The 23,619-nt window shown below is 40.3% G+C and overlaps 1 protein-coding gene across 4 annotated transcripts in view; it reads left to right on the forward strand.

The window, feature by feature from the left end:
• Positions 1-23,619, forward strand: part of RHBDD1 (rhomboid domain containing 1) — a 118,544-nt gene that overhangs the window by 32,670 nt on the left and 62,255 nt on the right. For all 4 annotated transcript variants that reach the window (XM_081242708.1, XM_081242710.1, XM_081242711.1 and 1 more), the window contains exon 4: positions 22,321-22,409. In XM_081242708.1, the coding sequence (XP_081098834.1) occupies positions 22,321-22,409 (89 nt within the window). The remainder of the gene's footprint in view (positions 1-22,320; positions 22,410-23,619) is intronic.

Genomic DNA, 23,619 nt, shown 5'->3' on the forward strand with positions numbered 1-23,619 from the left:
GTCTGTCTCCAGGAGGGCTTCCAGTTGAACAGAACTCAAGGTGAGAGCAGTACTTAACCAAAGCAATGATTCCCTTGAGTTAGGTTTTACGAGATGAGAATGAGAAATTTCGAGGCAGAGAACTTTCCCTCCCACTAGAATTGGAACTCTTCCAGGCAAAGGGAGTGTGTAAATCATCTCTGTAGCTCTGGAGTCCAAGTCTGTGGCAAGAGAGAAGACCCAGCCTTGTCCTGAGCCCATCCCTGACCACCGTAGGAAGAGCTTCAAGCTAAGTAGGAGGTGCATTAAGAACAGAAAAGAATTGCATCTGACTACTAAGTTTCTTCTTTCTTTTATAAGATATTTAATGTAACAATTTCTTTTAAAAACTGGTTATATTACGTAAAGAATTAAACTGAAAAGAAAGCAGTAGCTGAATGAGAGTGTAACCTAATTTCTCAGCTCCTAATTGAAAGAACAATATATTCATTGTAGAAAAGTTAAAGATATATAAAGTATGATAAAGAAAACAAATTGCCCATAGTCTCCTTCCCAGAGAAAACTACTTTTAGCATTCTGCCATCGCACACCCGTTCCCTTATATGCAATTATATTTCCTATTTTCTCATTTAACTTGTTATAAGCAACAGCTCTTCAAAAGCCTCAGTTTTAATGGTGTATAATGATTCCTGTTGTGGTTCCTTTATTTACTCATTCACTAATTTTACATGCTAATTTTATTACCTAATCGTCCAAATTATAAGTGAGGATGTCTAATAAGCATTATTTGCTAGTCTTCGCTCCCAGATCTGAATATGTCCTTAGAGTAGATTTCTGGAATTAGAATAATGGATTTGAACTATTTTCATGGCACTTTTTTTTTTTTTTAAAGAAGATGTTGGGGGTAGGAGTTTTTTAAACTAATTTATTTATTTATTTTTGCTGTGTTGGGTCTTCGTTTCTGCGCGAGGGCTTTCTCCAGTTGTGGCAAGCGGGGGCCACTCTTCATCGCGGTGCACGGGCCTCTTGACTATCGTGGCCTCTCTTGTTGTAGAGCACAGGCTCCAGACACGCAGGCTCAGTAGTTGTGGCTCACAGGCCTAGTTGCTCCACGGCATGTGGGATCCTGCCAGACCAGGGCTCAAACCTGTGTCCCCTGCATTAGCAGGCAGACTCTCAACCACTGCGCCGCCAGGGAAGCCCCTCATGGCACTTTTTTACATTTTACCAACTTGATTTCTATAAGTTTGTTCTAGTTTATAGCCTACCAACAGCATATGAAAGTGTCTGCTTCCCCACTTCTTGGCCAGCCTGAATATTTGCTGTAAGGTTTTTGGAAATCTGATATGTAACAAAAATTATTCTCTTGCTGTTATTTACACTTCTATTGTTAGTGAAATGGGACAACTTTTTATTTCCTTTTTAGTAAGTTATATTTCCTTGTCTGTGATTTGTCTTTGTGTCCTCTACATATTTTCAGGACACTATAATTGTTCATTGTTAGAGTGATGATACTGAATTTCAAGGGGTTCTTATTAGATTATGTATACTAAGAAACCTTAAGTACACAGTACAATTTTAAGTTCTATAAATAATAACTTAGACAATGTCTATGGGGATTTTTTTTGGCTGATATGAATGGATAAAGATTTATTCTAAACTATAGCTAAGAACAGAAAGTCTTTTACACTGAAAATAAAGAAATGATCTGATAGGTTGTTTTGGGAGTAGATTGAAGACAGGTTTTATTTATTTATATGTTTTAAGTAAATTTTATTTTTTAGAATGGCTTTATAGATTTAAAGAAAAACTTTGAAGAGATACAGAAAGCTGCCACATAACCTGCACCCAGTTTCACCTAATTTTGACATCTTAATGTTAGTATGGTATATTTGTTACAGTTGATAAGCCAATATGACACGTTATTGTTAACTAAACTGCTTTATTCAGATTTCCCCAGTTTTTATGTGATGTCCTTTTTCTGTTCTAGGTTCTTATCTGGAATACCACATGACATTTCATGTATCCTTAGGCTCCTGTGTTAGTCAGCTTGGGCTGCCATAACAAAACACCATACATTGGCTGGCTGAAACAACAGAATTTTATTTTCTCACAGTTCTAGAGGCTAGAAGTCCAAGATTAAGGTGCCAACATGGTTGGAGTCTGGCAAGGACTCTCTTCCTGGCTTGTAGATGGATGCCTTCTTACTGTGTCTTCACATGACAGGGGGAGAGACAGAGAGAGAGAGAGAGAGAGAGTGAGCATGAGAGCGTGCCATCATGAGAATCCCACCCTCATGACCTCATCTAAACCTAATTATCTCCCAAAGGCTCCATCTCCAAATATCATCACATTGGGGGTTAGGGCTTCAACATATGAATTTGGGTAAAGACAAAATTCAGTCCATAGCAGCTCCTCTTGGCGGTGACAATTGGTTTTATTTTTAATGAAGAGTTGTAAGATATCACTCCTGAATGTCCATGTGTATAAGCATTAACTTCCTTTTATTTGCCCTCTTGTAACCCAGAAGTAGTGTTCAGTTAGCCATGTAGCATGGTTTCTAAGCAAGTTTTAATTTAGGTGTATGAGCACATCTTGTCTTCTCTTAAATGGAACTGCTGTGGCTCCACTGTAAAATGTGCACGTCATACACAGAGGTAGATATGAGAAACTTCCATCCCTACTAGAGCACACCAGAATGGAGGACTCCTGCTGTCTGTAAATTACTCAGACCTTGTTTCAGGCCTGCTTCACCCAATTGGCTGGCTCAGAACAGCAGAGAAGAACAGTAGGTAGAAATAAGGTAGCAGCTGTTTTTCCAGTTGAACACAGAGTTGTCTGGAATAAGGTTCACTACTCAGGTTGAAACTAATTGGCCATCATGCTGTGATGTAATTGTGGGTGTGTGGATGATAGCACTTACCCAATCTGTACTTAACTAACTAGGCTTGTTAATGGTCAATTCTGGTGACTTAGTGACAGGTGCAAGACTTGTATTGGATGTCTCAGGCAATGACGACTGGAGGTTATTTTTAAAAGACAGAATTTTTTAAAAATCAAAGAAAAATCATACGCCCTAAGTTAAAAGGTGATATCAATAAGTACATCTTATTAAATTAAAGAGTTCTGTATAATGTGTGTTACAGGAAAAAGGGTGTTTTTTAATCTGAGAAGCTAATTACCAATTGTAGCAATTATTTTGAGTTGACTTTTTTTCTTACTAATTTTTTTTTAATTAAAAAAAAACAACCCTGTGAAGCACATTTATTTCCCTTTGGAGTATTTAGAATATGCACTTTGGTCTGTTTGGAATTTTTTTTTTCAGGAGACACTATTGGAGATAAATGTTACACAACTTTCACTCTCAATTAATAAGATGATAAATTACATCTCTGGAACTTTCTGATGTATTTACTTAATTCTTCCCATTTCAGTATAAGGAAGAATGTTTTTAAATAGAAAGTTCTTTATATTTGTTAATTTCCCCCTTCCTCTTCTGCAGTATTAAGTGATTTTTAGTTAAAAGTCTTGGGAGTTAAATAGTCAAGAGGACTGTTTTCCATTTACATTCAGGTTTGGTTCAAATTATACAAAATGAAGACAGTCGGTGCTATGAATTGAAATCATTAGTACATCAATTATTGTGATAACCAGCTGAGAACAGGCTGTAGACTACTTAAATGCTCCTTCCATTTACAGTTGGCTTCTCATTAGCTTATATGAGAGATGAAATAATTTGATTCTAATTTATCTCTCTTTAAATGAACATTGTTCCCCTCTGAATTCAAGAGGAGAACATTTTAATTTTGTAATCATTTATAACACACAGGTCAAATAAATAACAAGTTTTATTTCTAGCAATATATCTCTTCTATTATTTATATTACTATAGTTCCTTGATTCTAAGACACACTTTTTTTCCCCTACATCTTTTTAGGGCAAAATAGGCCACAAACATAATAAAGGTAACACCATAAATCAGTGGGGGAAAATAAGGGTTATTTAGCAAATGGTACTTGAAGAATAGTTTAACCATCTGGAAGAAATTAAACTTATAGCTTTAACTCACTGTACTCCAAAACAAATTTCATATAGATTATGTTCAGAAGATTTAAAAAACAGCATCTGAAAAATGTCTAGGAGTGTGTGAGGGAAATTTTTCAGTTCTTGAATTGGGAGGGAATTTCTAAACCTAAAAACAATGAATATAACCTCAAATAAAGTCAAAAGCAACACTTTTTTTCCAGGTCCAAATACATTATACATTAAAATGAAAGGCAAAAAAGTTAGAAATATATATGGAAAAAGAGGATCATCTCTTTGCGATGAACAGTACTAACTGCAAGAAAGAAGTCCATCAATAGACAATGTTCAGAAAAAAATTAATCAGTAACTAATAAATGTAAAACATAAAAATTCATTGTTGACCAAATACAGAAAATTAAAATAATAAGCTATTTTACTTATTAAACCAAAAAGATAAGAAAATTATTACTGTTGTTAAGAGTTTGGTGAAATGGGAGTTTATATAAACTTCTGATGAGACTGTATCTTGGTACAGACTTTCTGAAAAGTAATTTGATGATCTGTATCAAGAGCTGTAAAAAGTTTATACCCTTTAGTTTGGTAATTACCTTTCTAGGAAATTGTCCAAATTATAACTGTAAATACAAAAAAATTTTTTTGACGCAGGTATATTTATTGTCATGAAGTATTGGAAAATTGGAAACCACCTAAATATCTAGTAGTAGGTAAGTGGTTTAATAAATCATGTTGTGATAGAATATTATATAGCCATTAAAATGCTATTTTCAGAGATTATTTTAATGGAATTGGAAGATCATCAAGATAAGGATAGAGGGAGTTCCCTAGCAGTCCAGTGGTTAGGACTCCACGCTTTCACTGCCGTGGGCCTGAGCTCAATCCCTGGTCAAGGAACTAAGATCCTGCAAGCTGAGCACAGCAGGCCAAAAAAAAAAGATAAGGGTAGAAAGTAGAATACAAAATATTACATATGATGTGGTTTCAGTTTTTTTCCAAAGCAAGAATGGTCACCAAAAGGACTAAGAAAAGCACATAAAAATATTATTAGTTGTTAACATTATGGAATTATTTATTGTTTTTGTTCAACTTTTTTTGGCCAAATCCTCTATGGTGAGCATGCATTATTTACAGTGGAAAAATTGAGTTATTAAAATATTAACAGTAGCGTATTTTCATGAGTCCTAACTTACCTGTGCCTCCTAAGTTCCAGGAGGGCAGAGCTGTAGTCTGTTCTGTTCGCTGTGTATTCCCAGTGTCTAAAACAGTGCTTGGCCCATCACAGTTACTCAAAAGTGTACGTTTGTTGAATAAAGACAGTTTGGGGTGGCTGGCCCAACTAAAGAAAATAGGCGAAGTGTAAATTGTTGAGTTACTGACCCGAGTTCAGAAGTCTAGAGAGGAAAGAAGTCAGATGCAAAACCTGAGTGCTGAGTTAGAAGGCAGAGTCAATTCAAATGGACAAAAAAGAAAACAACACTCAGGAAGCGTGAGAGGCAGCTCAACAAGGGGGCTAGAATGGTTGAAGTACCCCTTGGGGCCCAGCAGTACCTGGCCCCGTCGGCCCAGCCTCATCCTACACAGAGACCACACATTCCTACATGAGATAATAAGATAAACAGGGACTGTGTACCAGGCTACAAAGGCAGCTTCAATCACCTCTAAAAATAGAGATTTTATAGGCCATATTCTCTGATCACAGAATAATAATAAAGACTTTAAAAACTAAATATGAGTAAAAGGAAAAAAACCCCAATTGCAATAATCATTCATAATCACTTGGAAATTTAAATAACTCCATGATTAAGAGGAAATTAAAAAAAAAACCTTTAGAAATGAACAATGAGAACACTCCATGTCAAACTCTTAAGTGCTTTTTATAATATAGCAAGGAACTTTAAAAGTAAATAAATGACGTCCTCAATTTAAGAAGCTAGAAAAGGAATAAATACAAGATTAGAGGATGAAGAAATTGATAATGATAAAAGCAAAATTTAATAAACTAAAAAGGAAAAAATGATAGATAATTGGAGGGCCGTATCTTTAAAAAGACTAATCAAATGGACAAGTCTATGGCAGGTTTAATTAAGAAAATTAGAAGGAAAACTTGAAACAGTAGATATGAAAAAACAGATGTAAGTAGGTATGGAGGAAGCTAAATCAACTTCTAAAAGGATGTATATTTTCATAAAAAATTTTTTTCTGGGGCTTCCCTGGTGGTGCAGTGGTTAAGAATCTGCCTGCCAAAGCAGGGGACACGGGTTCGATCCCTGGTCCGGGAAGATCCCACATGCCACAGAGCACCTAAGCCCGTGCACCACAACTACTGAGACTGTGCTCTAGAGCCCACAAGCCACAACTCCTGAGCCTATGCGCCACAACTACTGAAGCCCGCGTGCCTAGAGCCCGTGCTCCGCAACAAGAGAAGCCACTGCAATGAGAAGTTTGTGCCCCGCAGCAGAGTAGCCCCCGCTCACCGCAACTAGAGAAAGCCTGCACACAGCAACAAAGACCCAACGCAGCCAAAAGTAAACAAATAAATTTATTAAAAATTTTTTTTTTCTGTTTTAAGAGATCACTTTTTTTTATTATTAAAGTTTTGGACTAATATTGTTAAACCCAAAAATTATTTTTAAAAGAAAACATTATAGAGATTTTATGGTCTAAACAATATTGATATATAATCTTTAAAAGGTCTTTGAGTTTCTAAGGTGTATTCCAACATCAGTATTGCATCCAAAGTTGTAGAATTTATTTGATGAGGTCTTACTGAGTCAGTTTGTGAGGGCTTAGATCCTGTAACTTTTGAGGGAAGATGTCCCAGTGTAACTGACATTGTGCAGATTTTGGTGAAGCAGTTCATTTTACTTTGAGGGTGATATAAATTCATTGTATGATATAAACCAAGTAACTTGAACTCTGAACAAAGGCTCACATTACTTCCGATTCCTCTGTAGTGATTTTGTGAAGTGTGATGCACCAGTGGGTAAAAATACTTCAGGACTTGCTAATGAAAGACAGAGTGTACAGAATCTGCTTTTCTAGCACATATTTTTATAGATGTTGCAAACGGTGTTGTCAAACAATATTTTAAAAGCTGTCAGGTGTGTGTGTTTTTCAAATGAGTTTTAAATAATTCAGTACCATGCAGGTGGCAGAAAAATGGCCTTATAAACTTGCAATGCTCTTTTGTACTGAATATACAAGTAGAGTCTATGAATTAGAAATGAACACTATCCGATACATCTTTTTACTAATAACCAGTATTGTGTTGATAGACATTCTCTGTTACTAATGTTTCTTTTTTTGTTTGTTTTTTTGCATTTCCCCATTAGAGAATTGCCTTAAAGTCGTTTCAGCACAGGTACCACATGTGTACTTCTGGTAGGTTTCTAATAGGAGCCGTGTCTGGTTTATCTAACCTGATCACTGACTCATGGCAGCCTCCTCCCCTTTGCTTCCCTCTTGTGTGCTGCTGAGTGAGGGATGAGGGGAGCGTCCACGTGGAAGACAGTTCACTTTGAATAAGTGTGAGATTCCTAAGAGCTTGCCTGCCTGGATAGGTGGTGGCCAAATAACCTTGTGGAATATTAAGTCTCCTCCTTAATTCAGGAGTCTAATTGGGAGTGAAAAAATAAGGATCATAGATTATGATGAGACTTCGCCACATTTCTCATTGACTCATTGCTCCTCTCGTATTTCTCCTGATCTTATCCAGGAAAACTTGTTTATGGGGAAAAGCTAAGTGGCATGTGTGGTCCTCTGTACAGTTCTTCCTCCTGCCAATAAAGAATTGTGGTTTTTCTGAAAGCGGAAGAATTTTCTCCTTCATCATGGTCATTATTATGGTTCGTATTTGGTTTTGTTTTCCTCAGGTATTTTACACTAATAATAGCGGTCTTAGTCATGTTCTGGAGTTATCAGATCTCTAATCTGAGAATCTCAGAGTTAGGCATTAAATGGCTTTCATGGCGAAAGATTTAAGGTGTGTTTGCAGGGATTGAGAAATGGCTCAAGTCACAACCACAGTGATTGGAGGGTTATAGCTAGACCCAGGAAGGGTGAAAACACCTGTCTTTAAGCTTTTTGCATTGTAGCAGTAATTTTAAAGATCTGCCCTAGGAAACAGTAAAAGTTCATTTAAAATTCATAAATTCCACTCCCGTGTCTCTCTGAGTACACCACATATGATTGCTATCAATGTCTTGAGCATACTGATGATACACTATTTAACGCACACTGTTTGTAACGATGTTTCAAATGATGCAGGATTGACTCATTCTGAGTACAGTAGGCCCCCCTTCTCCTCCGAGGATACATTCCAAGACCCCCAGTGGATGCCTGAAATCATGGATAGTGCTGAAACCTATATGTATGTTTTTCCTCTACATACATACCTATGATAAAGCTTAATTTATAAATTAGGTACAGAAAAAAATGAACAACAGCAATAATAAGATAGACCAATTATAACAATATACTGTAGTAAAAGTTATGTGCATGTGGTCTCTCGCTCTCAAAATATCTTATTGTACAAATTTAATACCTTTTTCATCTTAACTAAGCAGTTATCATACATCATGATAGCCAAACTTTTGCAGTTTGAGGTGTGAGAGCAATACTAGCACAAATTTCTTTTTCCTTCTTCACAATTTCATGGATAGAAGATTCATTCTTTTTTTTTTTTTTTTTTTGCGGTACGTGGGCCTCTCACTGTTGTGGCCTCTCCCGTTGCAGAGCACAGGCTCCGGACGCACAGGCCCAGGGGTCATGGCTCACGGGTCCAGCTGCTCCGTGGCATGTGGGATCTTCCCGGACCGGGGCACGAACCCGCGTCCCCTGCATCGGCAGGTGGACTCTCAACCACTGCGCCACCAGGGAAGCCCAGAAGATTCATTCTTATCGTAGATCTTAGCAACCTCATCATACAGTTTTTCCTCTTCATTAAGTTGAGAACTGTCACCTTTTCACTTAAAGGAAGCACTTTATGGCTTCCCTTTGGCAGATCCAAATTGCCAGCATTACTACCCTCGCACTTTGGGGCCATTATTAAGTAAAATAAGAGTGACTTGAACACAAGCCCTGTGATACCATGACAGTCGATCTGATAACCCAGATGGCTACTCAGTGTCTAACAGGCATACATGCTGGACAAAGGGATGATTCACACCCTAGGCATGACAGAGCAGGACAGTGACAGGTTTCATCAAGCTACTCAGAACAGCACACAATTTAAAACTTATGAATTGTTTATTTCTGGAATTTTCCATTTGATATTTTTGGACCACAGTTGACCTTGGGTAACTGAAACCTTGGAATGCAAAATCATGGACCAGGGGGCACTACTGTATTCAGTCTGAAAAGACTCATGAGAGCTGTTGTTCCCTGTCAGGTAGAGGTGGACTGCCCAACTAATGAGAGAGGTGTTCTTCCTGTGGTCCATATTATTCTAAGATCCTCCTCAGAGGTCTTCGTTTTTAATGATGGCTTGAGGTCCCCTTTTGATCTGGATTTCATAGATTTTTGCATGTCAGTTTCAGTTGAGTTTTCTTAAGGTTCAGCGCAGAATCGACAATAAAAAAAAAAAAGATTGGATGGGGAACAGGAGGCAGAAGTTCTTAGAAAATAGTAAAGAAGATTAAAACCACCTGGTGAAACAAATTTTTCAGTAGATTTGAAAAAGGCACACATTGTTTCTTGAAAAAGTTTGTTGAGAGGTGCAAATTAGAAATCAGAGTAGATTAATTCATTTTTTGGAAGTGTTTTGTGGGTAAAACATGATCCATTATATTGTTAGACTTGTGTTATGTGAACAATTATATGGCTCCTGGTTATATATGTGGAGTCTTGTTCTCATGTTCCTCATTGCAGATTATACATCCTACTTATGCTCTCCTAGACGCACAGAAGCTGAGCAAAGGCAGGCAGAAAGTGTATCCATCAGTGAGGGGGTACTGGGGATGGATCCATTACTCAATTCTCCTTTCAACACACACTTATTGAGTGCCACTTCTACTGTTCCTCATCAGTTAAGTGGGGCCAGTAACAGTACCCGTCTCATGGGTTTGTTGGGAGGACTAAAAATACAACACAGGAAGGTCCTGAAATCAGTGTCTGGCTCCTTGGAAGAGCTGCCACCACTTCAGTGCCCCTGAGCTGTCTTCTGTGGGTACGAGAAGAAGGGTTGATGAAGCTCACACAAGTCTGAGCACATCAGAGTCCCTGAGAATAACACCTTACTGGATGAAAGTATCTATGGATTTCAAAGAGCTCTTGAGTAGAGATAGTAAATGAGTAATCACAAATTGTGTTTTTCAGTTTAAAAAAGTGAGGTGGGTGGATTTTGACTCACAATTTTGTTTAATACCTACAATGTATTAGACATTATATGTATGGGACACTTTTATGTGTATTTTCTCTTTTAATTCTTGCAATATTATTTTTATTTCTCCCACACGTGACGAATGGAGCTGTATCTAGTTCAAGGGTGTAGGTTCTGGAAATTCATAGTGACTTGAACATCTGGGTTAATATTTCTTTAGTGTGGTAACATCCTTTCTGACAGTTTTATTAGAATATTCAAGCCCTCCATTCCACCTGGAGTCTTGGCCAACACGGGAACTGAAATAGTGTAGAGCAGAATTCTCTTTGAGACTTTGAGATCTGTTGGTTCTACATTGCCTCTGTCATCTTTGGACACTTTAATCGAGGTTCTTTTAGTTACAGTTTAAAGAAACCCAGTTCAAACTAACTTGATCAAAGAAAAGGACCTATATTGGCTTACATAATTAAAATTTCCAGTGGTGCATTTCAGGGTTTCAGAGACATCAGATGTGCTGGGATTCAGCTCAAGCAATGTCGTCAGGATTCTATCTCTATCTTCTGGCTCTGTTTTTTGTTTTTCCCTGTGTTGGCTTCTGTATTAGTTATGTATTGCCATGTAACAAGTTATAGTAAACGTAGTGGCTTAAAACAGACATTTATTATCTCATGGTGTGTGGGGGTCAGGAGGCTGGGCATGGCTTATCTGGGTCTTTTGCTCCAGGTTTTCTCACGAGACTGCAACAGAGGTGTCAGTCAGCACTGAGGTCTCATCTGAAGGCTTGACTGAGGAAGGATCTGCTTCCAAGCTTATGTAGATTTTGAAAGAACTCAATTCCTTGGGGGTTGTTGGACTGAGAGCTGTCTGCTGTCAGCCAGAGTCTCAGTTCCTTGACACTTGAATCTCTCCATAGGGCAGCTTCCTTCATCAAAGCCAGCAAGGAAGAGTCTGCTAGCAAGGCAGAAATTACAGTCTTATGTAACATAATCATGGAAGTGGCATGCTCTGTTCTGTTGGTTAGAAGCAAGTTGTAGTCCCATCCATGCTCAGGGAGAAAGGATTTATGAAGGGTGAGAATACCAGGAATCAGGTATCACCAGACCCATCTTAGAATGTGTACACACAGCTTCATTCTCAGGAAAGCTCTCTCCACATGGTGACGGAGTTGACCAACAGCTCCTGTCTTACATCAGCATAAGGCTAGCAATTCTGGAGATGATAGAGCCACATATCTCCTCGGCATCCATATATGTACCTGTTCCTTACCAATCGGGATTCTTGATTGAAAACAGAAATTAACTCTGGCATATTTAACCACAAAAGGACTTATTAGAAGGATACCAAGCAGCTTCTAGAATTGTTGAGAATTCTGAAGTTTGGGGCTGGAAAACCTGTGAGAACTGGATGGACACTTGTACCATTGCCACTGCTTCCTTGGACTCTCATCACCATATTCTCAAGATTAGGAATGAGGTGTATCTCACTGGCCAAGTATCAGTCCCACAGTTGTGCTCTAGCTGACAGGAAGGGAGATGAGGGGACACCTGCCCTGCTTGGGCCTCCATCAGAGGTGGAATTGTGTATCTTTAACTGGGACAGTGTTCCTCAGATGAGCCCATATGGGTTTCGTGGCTTCACGGGGGTTACTTTGTCTATAGATGTTCAGCCTAGCATGTTGTCTTGCATAAACGAATGTGGGTGGTTTCAGAACTTTGCAGCTGGTGGTTCTGTGCTCTTGTTCAACATTAACTGTGCCTTACAGGCATACCAGTAAAGCTGCTACAGGAGCAGTATGTGATATGCACGGCATGCCCAGGTCTCTCGAGTCATATAATAGGTGGGGCATTCATAGTTAGAATTTTGATTCAGACCAGATTTAACCACATGTAGTATTTACGTTTTCTGAAATTATAGGCTAGCTTTATGATCCAGTTTTGTTTCCCAGTCTTTCTGTTGGATTGAGGGATTGAGGGGCTACCTTAGCTCTTACTGTCTTCATCTTTGACTGTGTGTATATGACTGTCTTGAATATGTGGGTACATTAGCTAAATTATCATGTTTTTATAAGAACAAAGAACTTGTAAATCTTTTGAAGTAAGTTCATATGTTTCCTTGCATGTATTTTCAAAGCTATACCTACTTCTCTTGCAGCATTTCAGAATATATTAAGACCAACTTCCCAAGGAGGGAAACAGATGTCACTTCTGTGGGGTACTTTGTAGGGTGAAGAGTCTTGCCAATACTCAAAATGTTTTCCCTATTGGCGTACTATGCCAGCCGAAATCTCATTAGAATTTGAATTTTGGCTTAAGATCAGTGGTCCTCAACCTCAACACATTAAAATCACCTGGGGAATTAAAAACAACATAATCAAAAAGTACCCCAACAAACCCAACCGTGTCAGGGTCCCACTCAAGAGCAATTCTGCAGAATTTCTGTTAGTGGAGTCCAGGGGGCTGTAACTCTGAGAATCTCTTTAAGAGATTCTGTTGTGTAGCCAGGATTGAGAGCCAGTGGATTAAGCTCACCCCCTGGCAAGGGCATCCCGTCCATTTGTGTTCTGGTGTACAAACACAGTGTAGTAGTTCCTGCCACAGTTCACAGTTGAGACTGTTCCTTGCCATCCTCTCTTCCTTGTGTACCCCATGATAAACTCACATTAATCGGGGTCACCTAAGCCAGTCTCTTCCTGCAACCTCAAAGAGCCCAGCTACCATAGGGCCGTAGGATTTCCAGTTATGACACGGCTTCTGAAAATACCTCCAAAAGGCCGATTTGTGTCATAACAGTAGCATATGTTAAAATCAGGCTATAAACAATCCAACTTCTCTTTCATTTTACATTTACTTTCTGGAGGTGATGTGCACATAATCATTCATGTGGTATCCAGAAATATTTTCGTCTGTAGTAATAGCAGATGGCAGAATGGTTTCATGTGCCAGGCTGCATTTATTCTGCCACAGCACAGTGTGGAAGTGATCACGGCCTCTTCCAAACAGTCTCGCTCCCCACGTGCGTGTCAGTTGTGGTGGGAAGTTCTCTTGCGTATCAGTTCAATATGTTGTAAATTTACTTGGAATCCTTGGAATTTGTGCATGATGTGGTCACATGAGACGTACTTCGAAAAGAAATATTTTTGAGTCCTAATGATTAAAGGTCATCAATTCCACAAACATTTAATAAGCATTTGCTGTGTGCTAAGCTAGTGGTTTTCCACTGGGATAGGTCACATGGTCCCCAGGAAGGATCTTGGACATTTACAGGGCTGTTTGTAGGTGTCATGATGATTAGTGGAGGTGCTACTGGCACTTGGTGTGTGAGGACCAGAGGTTCTAGCTGCCCTGCAGCGCGCAGGACCGTCCCCTTCAACAACAGTGTCCTGCACACCCCACACCCCAGTCTGTTGAAAGGACTTTTCTGTAGGTAAAAAACCTGTTCATGATTATCCGAGCCTAAAACCTGATTGTATTTTTCATATAAACACAAAGATTTTTTTTCTTTGGCATAGATTTAATATACAGTGACTTTTCCAGGAAAATTGTAAATTGAATTGTAAATGTAACTGAAGGGAAGATTGTATTATACTTTGCTTTATTTGGAGTCAAAAGTTAGTTACCCTCATGTAAGAGCACGTGGCCAGTGGAACCCTGCCTTTGGTGTTTGAGTCACAGAAAGCCCATCTGTACCTCCCTGCATTTTTTAACCTCACCTTCGTGCAGATTCCGTACATAGGGGCAAGCAGAGGACGACATTTTATGTCTTCTGGTGGTGTTCTGCCTCATCGTTTATAATTCATAGTATTTTACTATGTGAATTAAAATTTTCTTTCTTAATTTTTACAACTGGGGTATTGAGTTGAGATTGCACGTGTTTGTTGTGTCTGTGTTTTTAAAAGTATGTGTGTAGGTAAGTTATTTATAAATTCCATTACAAGGAAATAGAAAAAGCATTAAAGAATATTTGGGTTTAAGGGGGCATTGGGTGTGATAGGGTTGGTAGCCAGTAGCTTAAGCAGCAGGGCAATGGCAGAAAAGTCAGCAAACAGGGAAGGTCCTTAAATGCTAGAGGAACTCAGACTACAGTGCAGGAGCCCAGAAGCAGCCCCTTTCTTGTCCTGAGGGAAGGCAGACCAGGAAGGCTGTTTTGCTAGGGCTTAGCTAGGCAAAGGGAAGAGTGCATACAAAGTTGTGAAGAGTGGAAGCATGGCTTTTGCAAATGGCTCAAGCTTGGGGTGGGGCAGGACTGGGGGTGGTGGGGGGGTGGTGCAGAGCAGATGGAGAGATTTTGGGCAATTGGAATCTACTCAGCAGTGATATGGAAGATACAGGAAAGGGGACTCTAGGAGGTGTCTAGTTATGTGAAGAGTTTGGTGAGGAGAAGAACACTGGCCTCACGTATGGAATTACACTGACTCTTTAACATCTGTCCTCCAATTAAGTGTACTGGGTTATTCCTTGATTTTGCATGTAATTTCACTTACTTGTTTCTTTCATTTAATTGGGCACAACTTCTCATTCTGCTTTGAAGGAGATTGGAATAACAACACAGTTCCTAAAGAAACTTATTAATACCACAAAGCTAGTGATCATGATTTTCATCTGGAGTTCGGTTTAAAAGCACTAGCACGTGCCCCATGGGGGAAAGCTTTCTTGATGATTTACCCCAACAGCAATGAAAATGTTTAGATTTATCTGCCACAACGATGAGAGAAATGGGAGCCTGTTTTTCAAATGGGAGCCTTGCTCAGTTACGGTTCCCTTTATATTTCAAAAAATAATAATGAAATCACTAAAACACTATTATAAGAAATTTGGAACAAAGAAAGGGGGATGTATTTTCCCCATATTATCTGTTGCTTTTTATGTATTTCCTTTAAATCTTGTTTTTAGATATTATACATATAATTGCATGTGTATAATGCATTATACGTCATATACTTAAAGATATAATATCATGGTCCTGTTGTATACAAATGGTCTAGAAGTCAAATAAAATGAAGTATGTGAGCAATATTTTGTATCTTTCTTCCTCTCAGTTTCCAACTTGGTATCCAGCTACCTACTGAACACTGCCCTAGATATTGCCATTTGATTGTCCTGCAGGCATCTCGGAGTAAACACAACAAAACTGAGCACTTGGGCTCTCCCCACACCCTCCCCCTTTTCTCCCATCTTCCCCATCTCAGTAAGTGGTTCCCTCGTGCATCTCCTTGCACAAGCCAAAAGCCTAGCTTTCTCCCTTTCCCTCACCCCCGACACTGAATCCGTCAAGTCCTTTTCTCTCCGCCACCAAAACAGACCCCAAGCCACTCACTGCTGCCCACTCTTACTGCCGCCACCCTCTCCCAAGCTGCCACCGTTTCTCACCTGAGCTACATCGGCCTCCTTCCTCATCTGCTTACCCTGGCCATTCTTGCCTCTCTGGAGTCTGTTCTCTCAGCAGACAGGATAGATCACTCTTAAGAATTCTCCTGTTTAAGCTTCTCCAGTGGCCTCCCAGTGTACTTATCAAACAGCCCAAATTCCTCCGCATGGCACATAAGGCCTATAGGACCTGACTTTTACCTGTTTTTCTAAATTCACCGCATGCTGTACCCCATGTCCTTACACTGCCTCACTATGCTCAGCCGCCTGATAGCCACTCAGTGCTTTTAAAACACCAAGTTCTTCCCTGCCTCACAGCTCTTCCATATGGGCTTTTCCCTGCCAGAAGCAGCCATCCTCACCTTGTGACCTGTGAGCTCCAAATCCTGTGGGTGTCACTTTAAATGCCACTTACAGAGCCATCCCAGACCACTCCAGGGAAAGGAGACTCACTTTCCTACACTTCCCACAATTTTCAGTTATTGTGTCTGTCTGTGTCTGTTACCCCCCCAAATCGTAAGATCTGTGAGGCAGTGACTGTGTTTGTCTTATTTATGTAGTAGTCAGTCAATGAATATTTGATGGATGAATGAATGAATGACTGAATGAATGCTACATCCTTGAACCAGCTCATGGAATTCTCTTCCTGCCCGGCTGAGAGACATGGGCTTGAGAGCCAAGGAATTGCTGGGCATCATCTATTATATTGGAAGCTCTTTTGTAAAAGAGGCTTCTCCCACCTTTGTAATGCTTGTTTTTGTCCAGGTCATGTTTGTCCGGGACTGAAGTAAATGTCAGCAGTCAGCTCCCAACCCTATGTCTGAGGGTTGGAGCCATGTTTATTAAACCAGCAAGAGTAGTAGAGGTTGCATTGCCTTTGGGAGGATGTAATATTGGGAGGTGACTAGTTTTTACTTCTGAAGCCAAAGGTGGCTGGGTGGAGCGGGACGGGGGTGGAATGCGGGAGGTATGGTAAGAGAAACAAAGAGGACGTACAGACCGAGTCTCTCCCAGATTGCCGTTGCCAAAGACACAGGCTGGTGTGGTTCTAGGCAGCATCACAGATAGAAACAGATGGCTTAAGACTAGTTTATCTTGGGAAGAAGCAATACGATCAAGATTTTTTGTAGTGGCATTCATTAAACCTGAAAAAATTCTTGCTACATCTTGTTGCTCTAATGCCAATCTGGGACCTTTTATTAAGATCCCCAAACCCCAGAGCTTCTGATCAGCTCAGTCCCTATCTGGTAATAGTAACTGCTTTTACAGGAGGAAATTCTGGAACGTACAGTACAAGAGGCCACTTCTAGCTGACAGACTTTTACCTTGCCTTATTATCTTACCTTGTCCAACCCTGTGTCTCCATCGAGTTACGCCCTTAATGAGGTCATTTGCTCTGCATACACGGGAGATTATGTCTTAGAGTAATTCATTTTCTGCTTTCTGAGCTGTGCTTGAGAGGGCAGCCTCTTCAACTGTGGGAAGAAATTGCCATTTAACAGAGGACCTGTATAACTTATCCCAGATTTCAATCATAGCTTTAGTTTTTGAGTCTTCAGCAGTGCACATGACAGCAAGAACATTTGCATAAGCATGTAAGGTAGCTCAGCCTTACAAATAGCCTGTTTAAGGAGTGAGGATCGGCCAATGCTGGCATAGTAGGAAAGAACACTGTGTGCTGGTGTTAATAATATCCACATATAGTTTGTGTAACTAAAATCCACAATAATATCTTTTTTTCAGCTTTATTGAGATATAACTGACATATAATCCACTAGAGTATCTTAATCTTACTTTTGCTCCCAAATTATCTTTCCACCATCACTGTCCCTTATAAGTAATATGTAGCAACATTGATTTGATATTTGCTTTTCATCTTTTTTTCTTTTTTTTATAGTTTTTTCTATAAACATGTATTGAGCTCCTACTCTGAGTCAGGAAATGCACAAGTGCTGTATATCTAGAGGTCCATAGGACAAAAAACAATGGCTGAAGATTTTTCAGAATTACAGAAAGACATGAGACCTCAGATTGAAAAAACACAGCAAATCTCAAGGAGGGTAAATTAAACAAATCTACACCTGGAATGATTGTTCTATAATGATAGTAAATCCAACACAAAGGGAAAAATCTCAAAGGCTGAGAGAAAAGACATTACCTGCAGAAAAATGACTGTCCAATGGACAGTGCATTTCATAGCAGCAGTAGTAGATCACTACACCTATCAACAAAACAGTATGCAGAAATAAGGACCTTCTCGAACATACAAAGACTAGCAGAACTTTTTAGTCTCAGACTTTAACTGAAAGAATTACTGAAATTTGGATTTTAGAAAGAAATAAATTGAACCCAGCTGTAGATTCCACGATTAGAGAGCTGTGGGCCAATAAAAAAATTGGACATGTTCATAAACTTAAGTAATTTAAGTAAATGGCTGCCTCTGTGTTAGAATTTGAATATAAACAAAATGTTTTTCCAATTGAGTATATAACTGCTTAGACTTGGTGCTGATGTTCAAAATTCTTCTGTTTGTGATGAATTGTTTTTAGCCAAGGATTTTTAGTGAGAGGTCCATGGATAGGATGCAAGCCATCTATGAACTTCTTAAAATTATAAATGGCATATTTTGTGTATGTGTAGTCTTTCTGCAGACAGGATTCATAGCTTTTATCAGATATTTAAAGGGGTTTAGAACCTGGACAAGTTTAAGAACTACTGGATTATGGTATTGTCCCCTATTAAGATGAAATTACATCAGTACTTAACTTGCTCTGACGTTGAGATAGAATGATATGAATTTGAATGCTGGATCTGTCAGTTACTTTGTGGAACTGTTGAGACCCTGGACAGATGATTTGCCTTCTCATAGCGTGTACAGGGTACGACCTGTGTAACCACACACAGCAGCAGTGTATCTGGCTCTTGTGACCTCTTCGCACCATCACAATCAGTGTTTGATTATAGCTGTTCTGATTTTCTAAAGAGAGTCACTATTGAGCTATCAGAAGAAGTGAAGCTTCTAAATGATCAATTTTAAGCTATAATAATAGGCTTAGTGCTGTTGTTCTGTTAATTGAGCACATGTTTTGTATAATACCTTGTCCAAGTGTGCACAGGGGAGGGAGCGGAGGAGGTGTTGTGTTCAATCATTAGCTCTCCCAGTGAAATTTGGTACAAAAACAACTATTAACTGGTGACCGGTGTGACTTGTGTTTTTAGAATACAGTTGTAATGTACGTTAGATATGTGCATTTTATGTGTTATTTTAATTCCACTTCTCCACTCATTCAGTAGTTGTTTACTGAGTGTTAGTGTCAGGCCATTTACTGTAGCAGGTGTGATCATGGATGTAGCATTGAATATGGTGGTTCTGTTCCTGAGGAATTACGTTAAATTAGGATGTGAGGAGGCAGGTCATCACCAAATCCTCAGTCCCAGCCTAAGACCTGTTTAGGTCAAGAATAAGCTGTTCCGGGCTTCCCTGGTGGCGCAGTGGTTGAGAGTCTGCCTGCCGATGCAGGGGACACGGGTTCGTGCCCCGGTCTGGGAAGATCCCACATGCCGTGGAGCGGCTGGGCCCGTGAGCCATGGCCACTGGGCCTGCGCATCCAGAGCCTGTGCTCTGCAGCGGGAGAGGCTACAACAGTGAGAGGCCTGCATACCACAAAAAAAAAAAAAAAAAAAAAAAAAAAAGAATAAGCTGTTCCTAAGAGCAGGGTTTTCCCAGCCTGCCCCTTGGGGTGTCAGCCTGAAGGTATAACTAAGAACAGAGGGGAGTGTATGCCTTCCAGGAGGGCTTCTGTGGAGCCACGGGCATGCTCAGACACCACAAATGTTGAAACATGTTTAGCATGTATAATTATGATCATAATAACACAGTCTGTTTCTAAAGCTGTTACATTTGAAGGTAGTTCCCAGCCACTGATCAGCACCCAGATGTGTCTTCATCCCCCGAAGCTCAGGGCCTCCTTGTGGCTTCACAGCACCCCCCGGGAGTGGGGATAAAGCACCCTAATCCTAGGACTGGGGTGCCCCATCCTGCTGGGGAGAAGGTGGCTCCCAGCTCCATTTCCTATCTGCAGGTCTGTTTCCTCTCTCAGGACATGGGTATCTCTTAGGGGGCCAAGAGAGGTAGTTGGTCACATGGTTACCTACGGCATGGAGCAAGTTAACATACGTCTTGAAACAAGCATATGATTCCTTTTTCATTGACGGTATCCTCCCCTTTCTGTGTGTAATGTTGAGAGGGTCTCAGTTTTGACTGAATAAGATCATTAACTCTTCTTGTTTTTTATTTTAAAAGAAGCACACTAATATAGAGCTTGAAGAAAATGGTAAGGATAGCAAGAGTGTCGAGTTGGGACTTTTGTGGAAAATGCTGCATGTTGGCAGATAATGCTGTGTGGTCTCTGGTCTGCCAGCCTCCCTTTCCTAGTTATTTGCAATTAGGTTATAACTCAGACTTCTACAAACCCATTTAGAGAGCGAAAAAATTCATTTAACTCTATTAGACTCTAACTTGTAAATGAGATTCAAGGTTGATTAATAGGTTGGGATTTAAAATTGAAAATTTTCTTCCTTGTCAATTTATATCTATATGATTCACCATAAAGATTGGCTTAATAAGTTTCAAAAATATTGATGTACTTTATTCTTTTCAGTTAAATTGAGGTTACTGTTTTTAAAAAACTGATTCTGGCCTCTTCTTTGTTTCCCTCAAACTACCACTTTCTTTGCCATTCCTAGAACTAGTTGGAGAGTTTATTTAGCCTAAAAATAGAATAAAATAAGTACAATTTTGTTTTTTTTGGAAAAGCTAAAGGAAAGCACAGTTGATATTATTCTTCCCTGAAAATGGGAAAACTGAGTATCTGATCCCATGTTTTTATTATCAGGTTAAACATACTGTGAGGTAGATATATTTGATGAAAATAATAGCTGTCCTGAAGGGATAATTGTGTGTGTGTGTGTGTGTGTGTGTATGTGCACGCACGCACAAATGGTGTGACTTTCGGTGTGTGTAGATGTACGCAGGACCTTGTTTGGGCAACAGTGTGATCGACTTGGCTGTTGGGAACAAGAGGCAGTGCTGTCCTGTCTACAGAAAGCTTCCTTTAGTCTTTTTCTCTGAAGTGTTCCCTTGCCTGTTCCTTTCCTGAGAACCAGCAAGTCTTTCCCTGGCTCTGAGCTAATGCCAGTCACTTGTGGCTGCCTTGCTTGTGGCATTTAGGGCCTCTTTCCCCTGCCCTCTGTGGCCGTGGTCACAAGGTGTATTGGATTTGATTCTAGGTTTTGCGTGGGTGACAACGTCAGCGCCATGGTTCGGTCACTGCCATGGCACAGCCAGCGCTCTGAGGTTGAAGATACAGTGGTTTTAACCTGCCTCCTGGTGCTCTTGGTGAAACCATCCTGGGACACTGGAATCACGCATTCAACACATATTTGAGTGTCTGTCCTGTGCCAGGCACAGTCCTAGGTGTATGAAATACATATGTGAAAACCACAGAAGTCACTGTTCTCTTGGAGTTCACATCCGGCTCCTTGGTAACTTTCAGTTGCCAGGCAGCAGAAGGAAAGAGCAACTCTTCAACTGGGACGTGATGTTTTACGAGAGGGGTGCTCTTCCTCCTAGCCTTGTGGTCAACAGTGAGCCCTTGGAGGGGTTCTGTGGGGATGGGTTTAGCAGGTGAGGGTGGAAGGAGGAGGTGGGCAGGGCCAGGTGTTGGGAGGCCTTGACTGCAGGCTAGAGCGTCCTGTCAACGGAGAAGACGGCGATCCCCACAGCATGGCAGTGACATACATGACCTCACCTCTGTTCCGGGAGAATCACTGATGGCAGGGTATGGGCTGCATTGAGAGGAAGAGCTGGGGGGCGGCAGAGAGCCCCGGTGGATGATCTTCTTTCACTTACTCTTTTACTCATTCAGCATATACTTAGCTGAGGCTTGCCTTGTATTTATATTTAGAAGTGATTGCCAATCTTAGATGCTATTTTAAGAAGAGTGGAACCAATTTAATGCTCTATCTCATCTTTCAAGCTTGAAGTTTACATTTTTGGGTTTTCTTGGCTGAGCGACTGAAAGATGCATATTTGTAGCGGGGCTAGGGGGGCCCAGCGTGGACATCTCTTCTGCCGAGTTTCTCTTGCTCTCCGCCTCACTAGTCAGGGGTGGGTAAAAACGTAGTGGTCTGCTCTGTGGTGAACACAGATAGCTCCCATCCCTCACAGTGGCTAGCTAATTCAAGATTTAATTCAGAGAAAATGCATTTCATTTATGTTTTGTGATAAGAGCTACAGAGAAAAAACTGGAAGAAGCGTAATGGGTTGTCTTAACAAAATGCGTCTGCTACTCTGAAGGAGCCAGCCCACTTTTCTTGGTTAAGGAGGGATATTGCCTTTTAAACATGTCATGGTTGTTATTCATTGTACTTTTTATTTTTGGTAAGATAGGAAATGTTGTTCTTGGGACTAAGTTAAATGCTGCTCAGCATGAAACACGTGATGTGGAAGAGAGCCTGCAGACTGTGACTAATTGACGCACCCTGGGCTGATGAGAAGACCGTCGCTAGTCTGCAGCAGAGCAAATACTCACGAAGGCTTTCCTTCTCCCCTAGGACTTCCTTCGCCGGGCATCTGGCCGGCATCCTTGTTGGACTAATGTACACCTGTGGACCTCTGAAGAAGATCATGGAAACGTGCTCAGGTACAGAACACTTTTGGCGTGACAGGTTGGAAGTTCATCTTCATTTTAATGGGAACAGAAGCATCTTCATTTTAACGGGAATCTTCATTTAACGGGAACAGTTCCCTGTGGTTCAACTTAGGAACTCCCTAATAGGCTCTTTTTAAACCAAGAGGTAAACCAGCTGGTGCTGGTCCTCACACTGCTCCGAAGAAGAGGCTGCAAACCCTAAATTTAAACCTGAGGCTTTCTTAGGGGACAAATAGCATTGCACACTTATACCCACAGCATTATTGCTACTCACCAAAAACCATGATTTCCTTGAAATTTGGAGACTTAAAGCGGGTTTAAAATATGCTTTCTTCTGTAATATTCCATGAATTCAAAGTACAAGGAAAAGTTAAAAAAAGAAAGACAAATCTGTACTGAAGTGCAAGACCAGTATTTTAAAGAATTCAGAATGACCACTAGGTCCTTGGCGAGTGAGACATATATTCATGCATGGCCAAACCAAGTCTGTTATTGCTTGAAGCGTGGCTTCTGCTTTTTAATTAAAAAATTTTTTTTTCATCTAATTGATGCTCAATGAAAATACTTTATTTTATTTAGAAACCTATGAATTTTTTGGATCTCTTAATTGAAAATGCTATACTGGTCTTGACTTAGAAGGAAACTATTGATATTTTGCAAACACTTGTTCTATAGACCATATGAGTTCCAATATTTCATCCTTTTAAAAAAATAAATTTATTTATTTATTTATTTATTTTTTGCTGTGTTGGCTCTTTGTTGCTGCGCACGGGCTTACTCTAGTTGCAGAGAGCAGGGGCTACTCTTCGTTGTGGTGCGTGGGCTTCTCATTGCGGTGGCTTCTCTTGTTTTGGAGCACAGGCTCTAGGCGTGCGGGCTCAGTAGTTGTGGCATGTGGACTCTAGAGTGAAGGCTCTGTAGTTGTGGCACGTGGGCTTCAGTAGTTGTGGCATGGAGGCTCAGTAGTTGTGGCTCATGGGCTCTAGAGTGCAGACTCAGTAGGTGTGGCACGTGGGCTTCAGTAGTTGTGGCACAGAGTCTCAGTAGTTGTGGCTCGCGGGCTCTAGAGCACAGGCTCAGTAGTTGTGGTGAACAGGCTTAGTTGCTTCGCAACGTGTGGGATCTTCCTGGACCAGGGCTCGAACCCGTGTCTCCTGCATTGGCAGGCAGATTCTTTTTTTTTTTTTTTTTTTGCGGTAGG

The sequence above is a fragment of the Mesoplodon bidens genome, assembly GCF_964165515.1.
Source record: "Mesoplodon bidens genome assembly, chromosome: 8".
NCBI lineage: Eukaryota > Metazoa > Chordata > Mammalia > Artiodactyla > Ziphiidae > Mesoplodon > Mesoplodon bidens.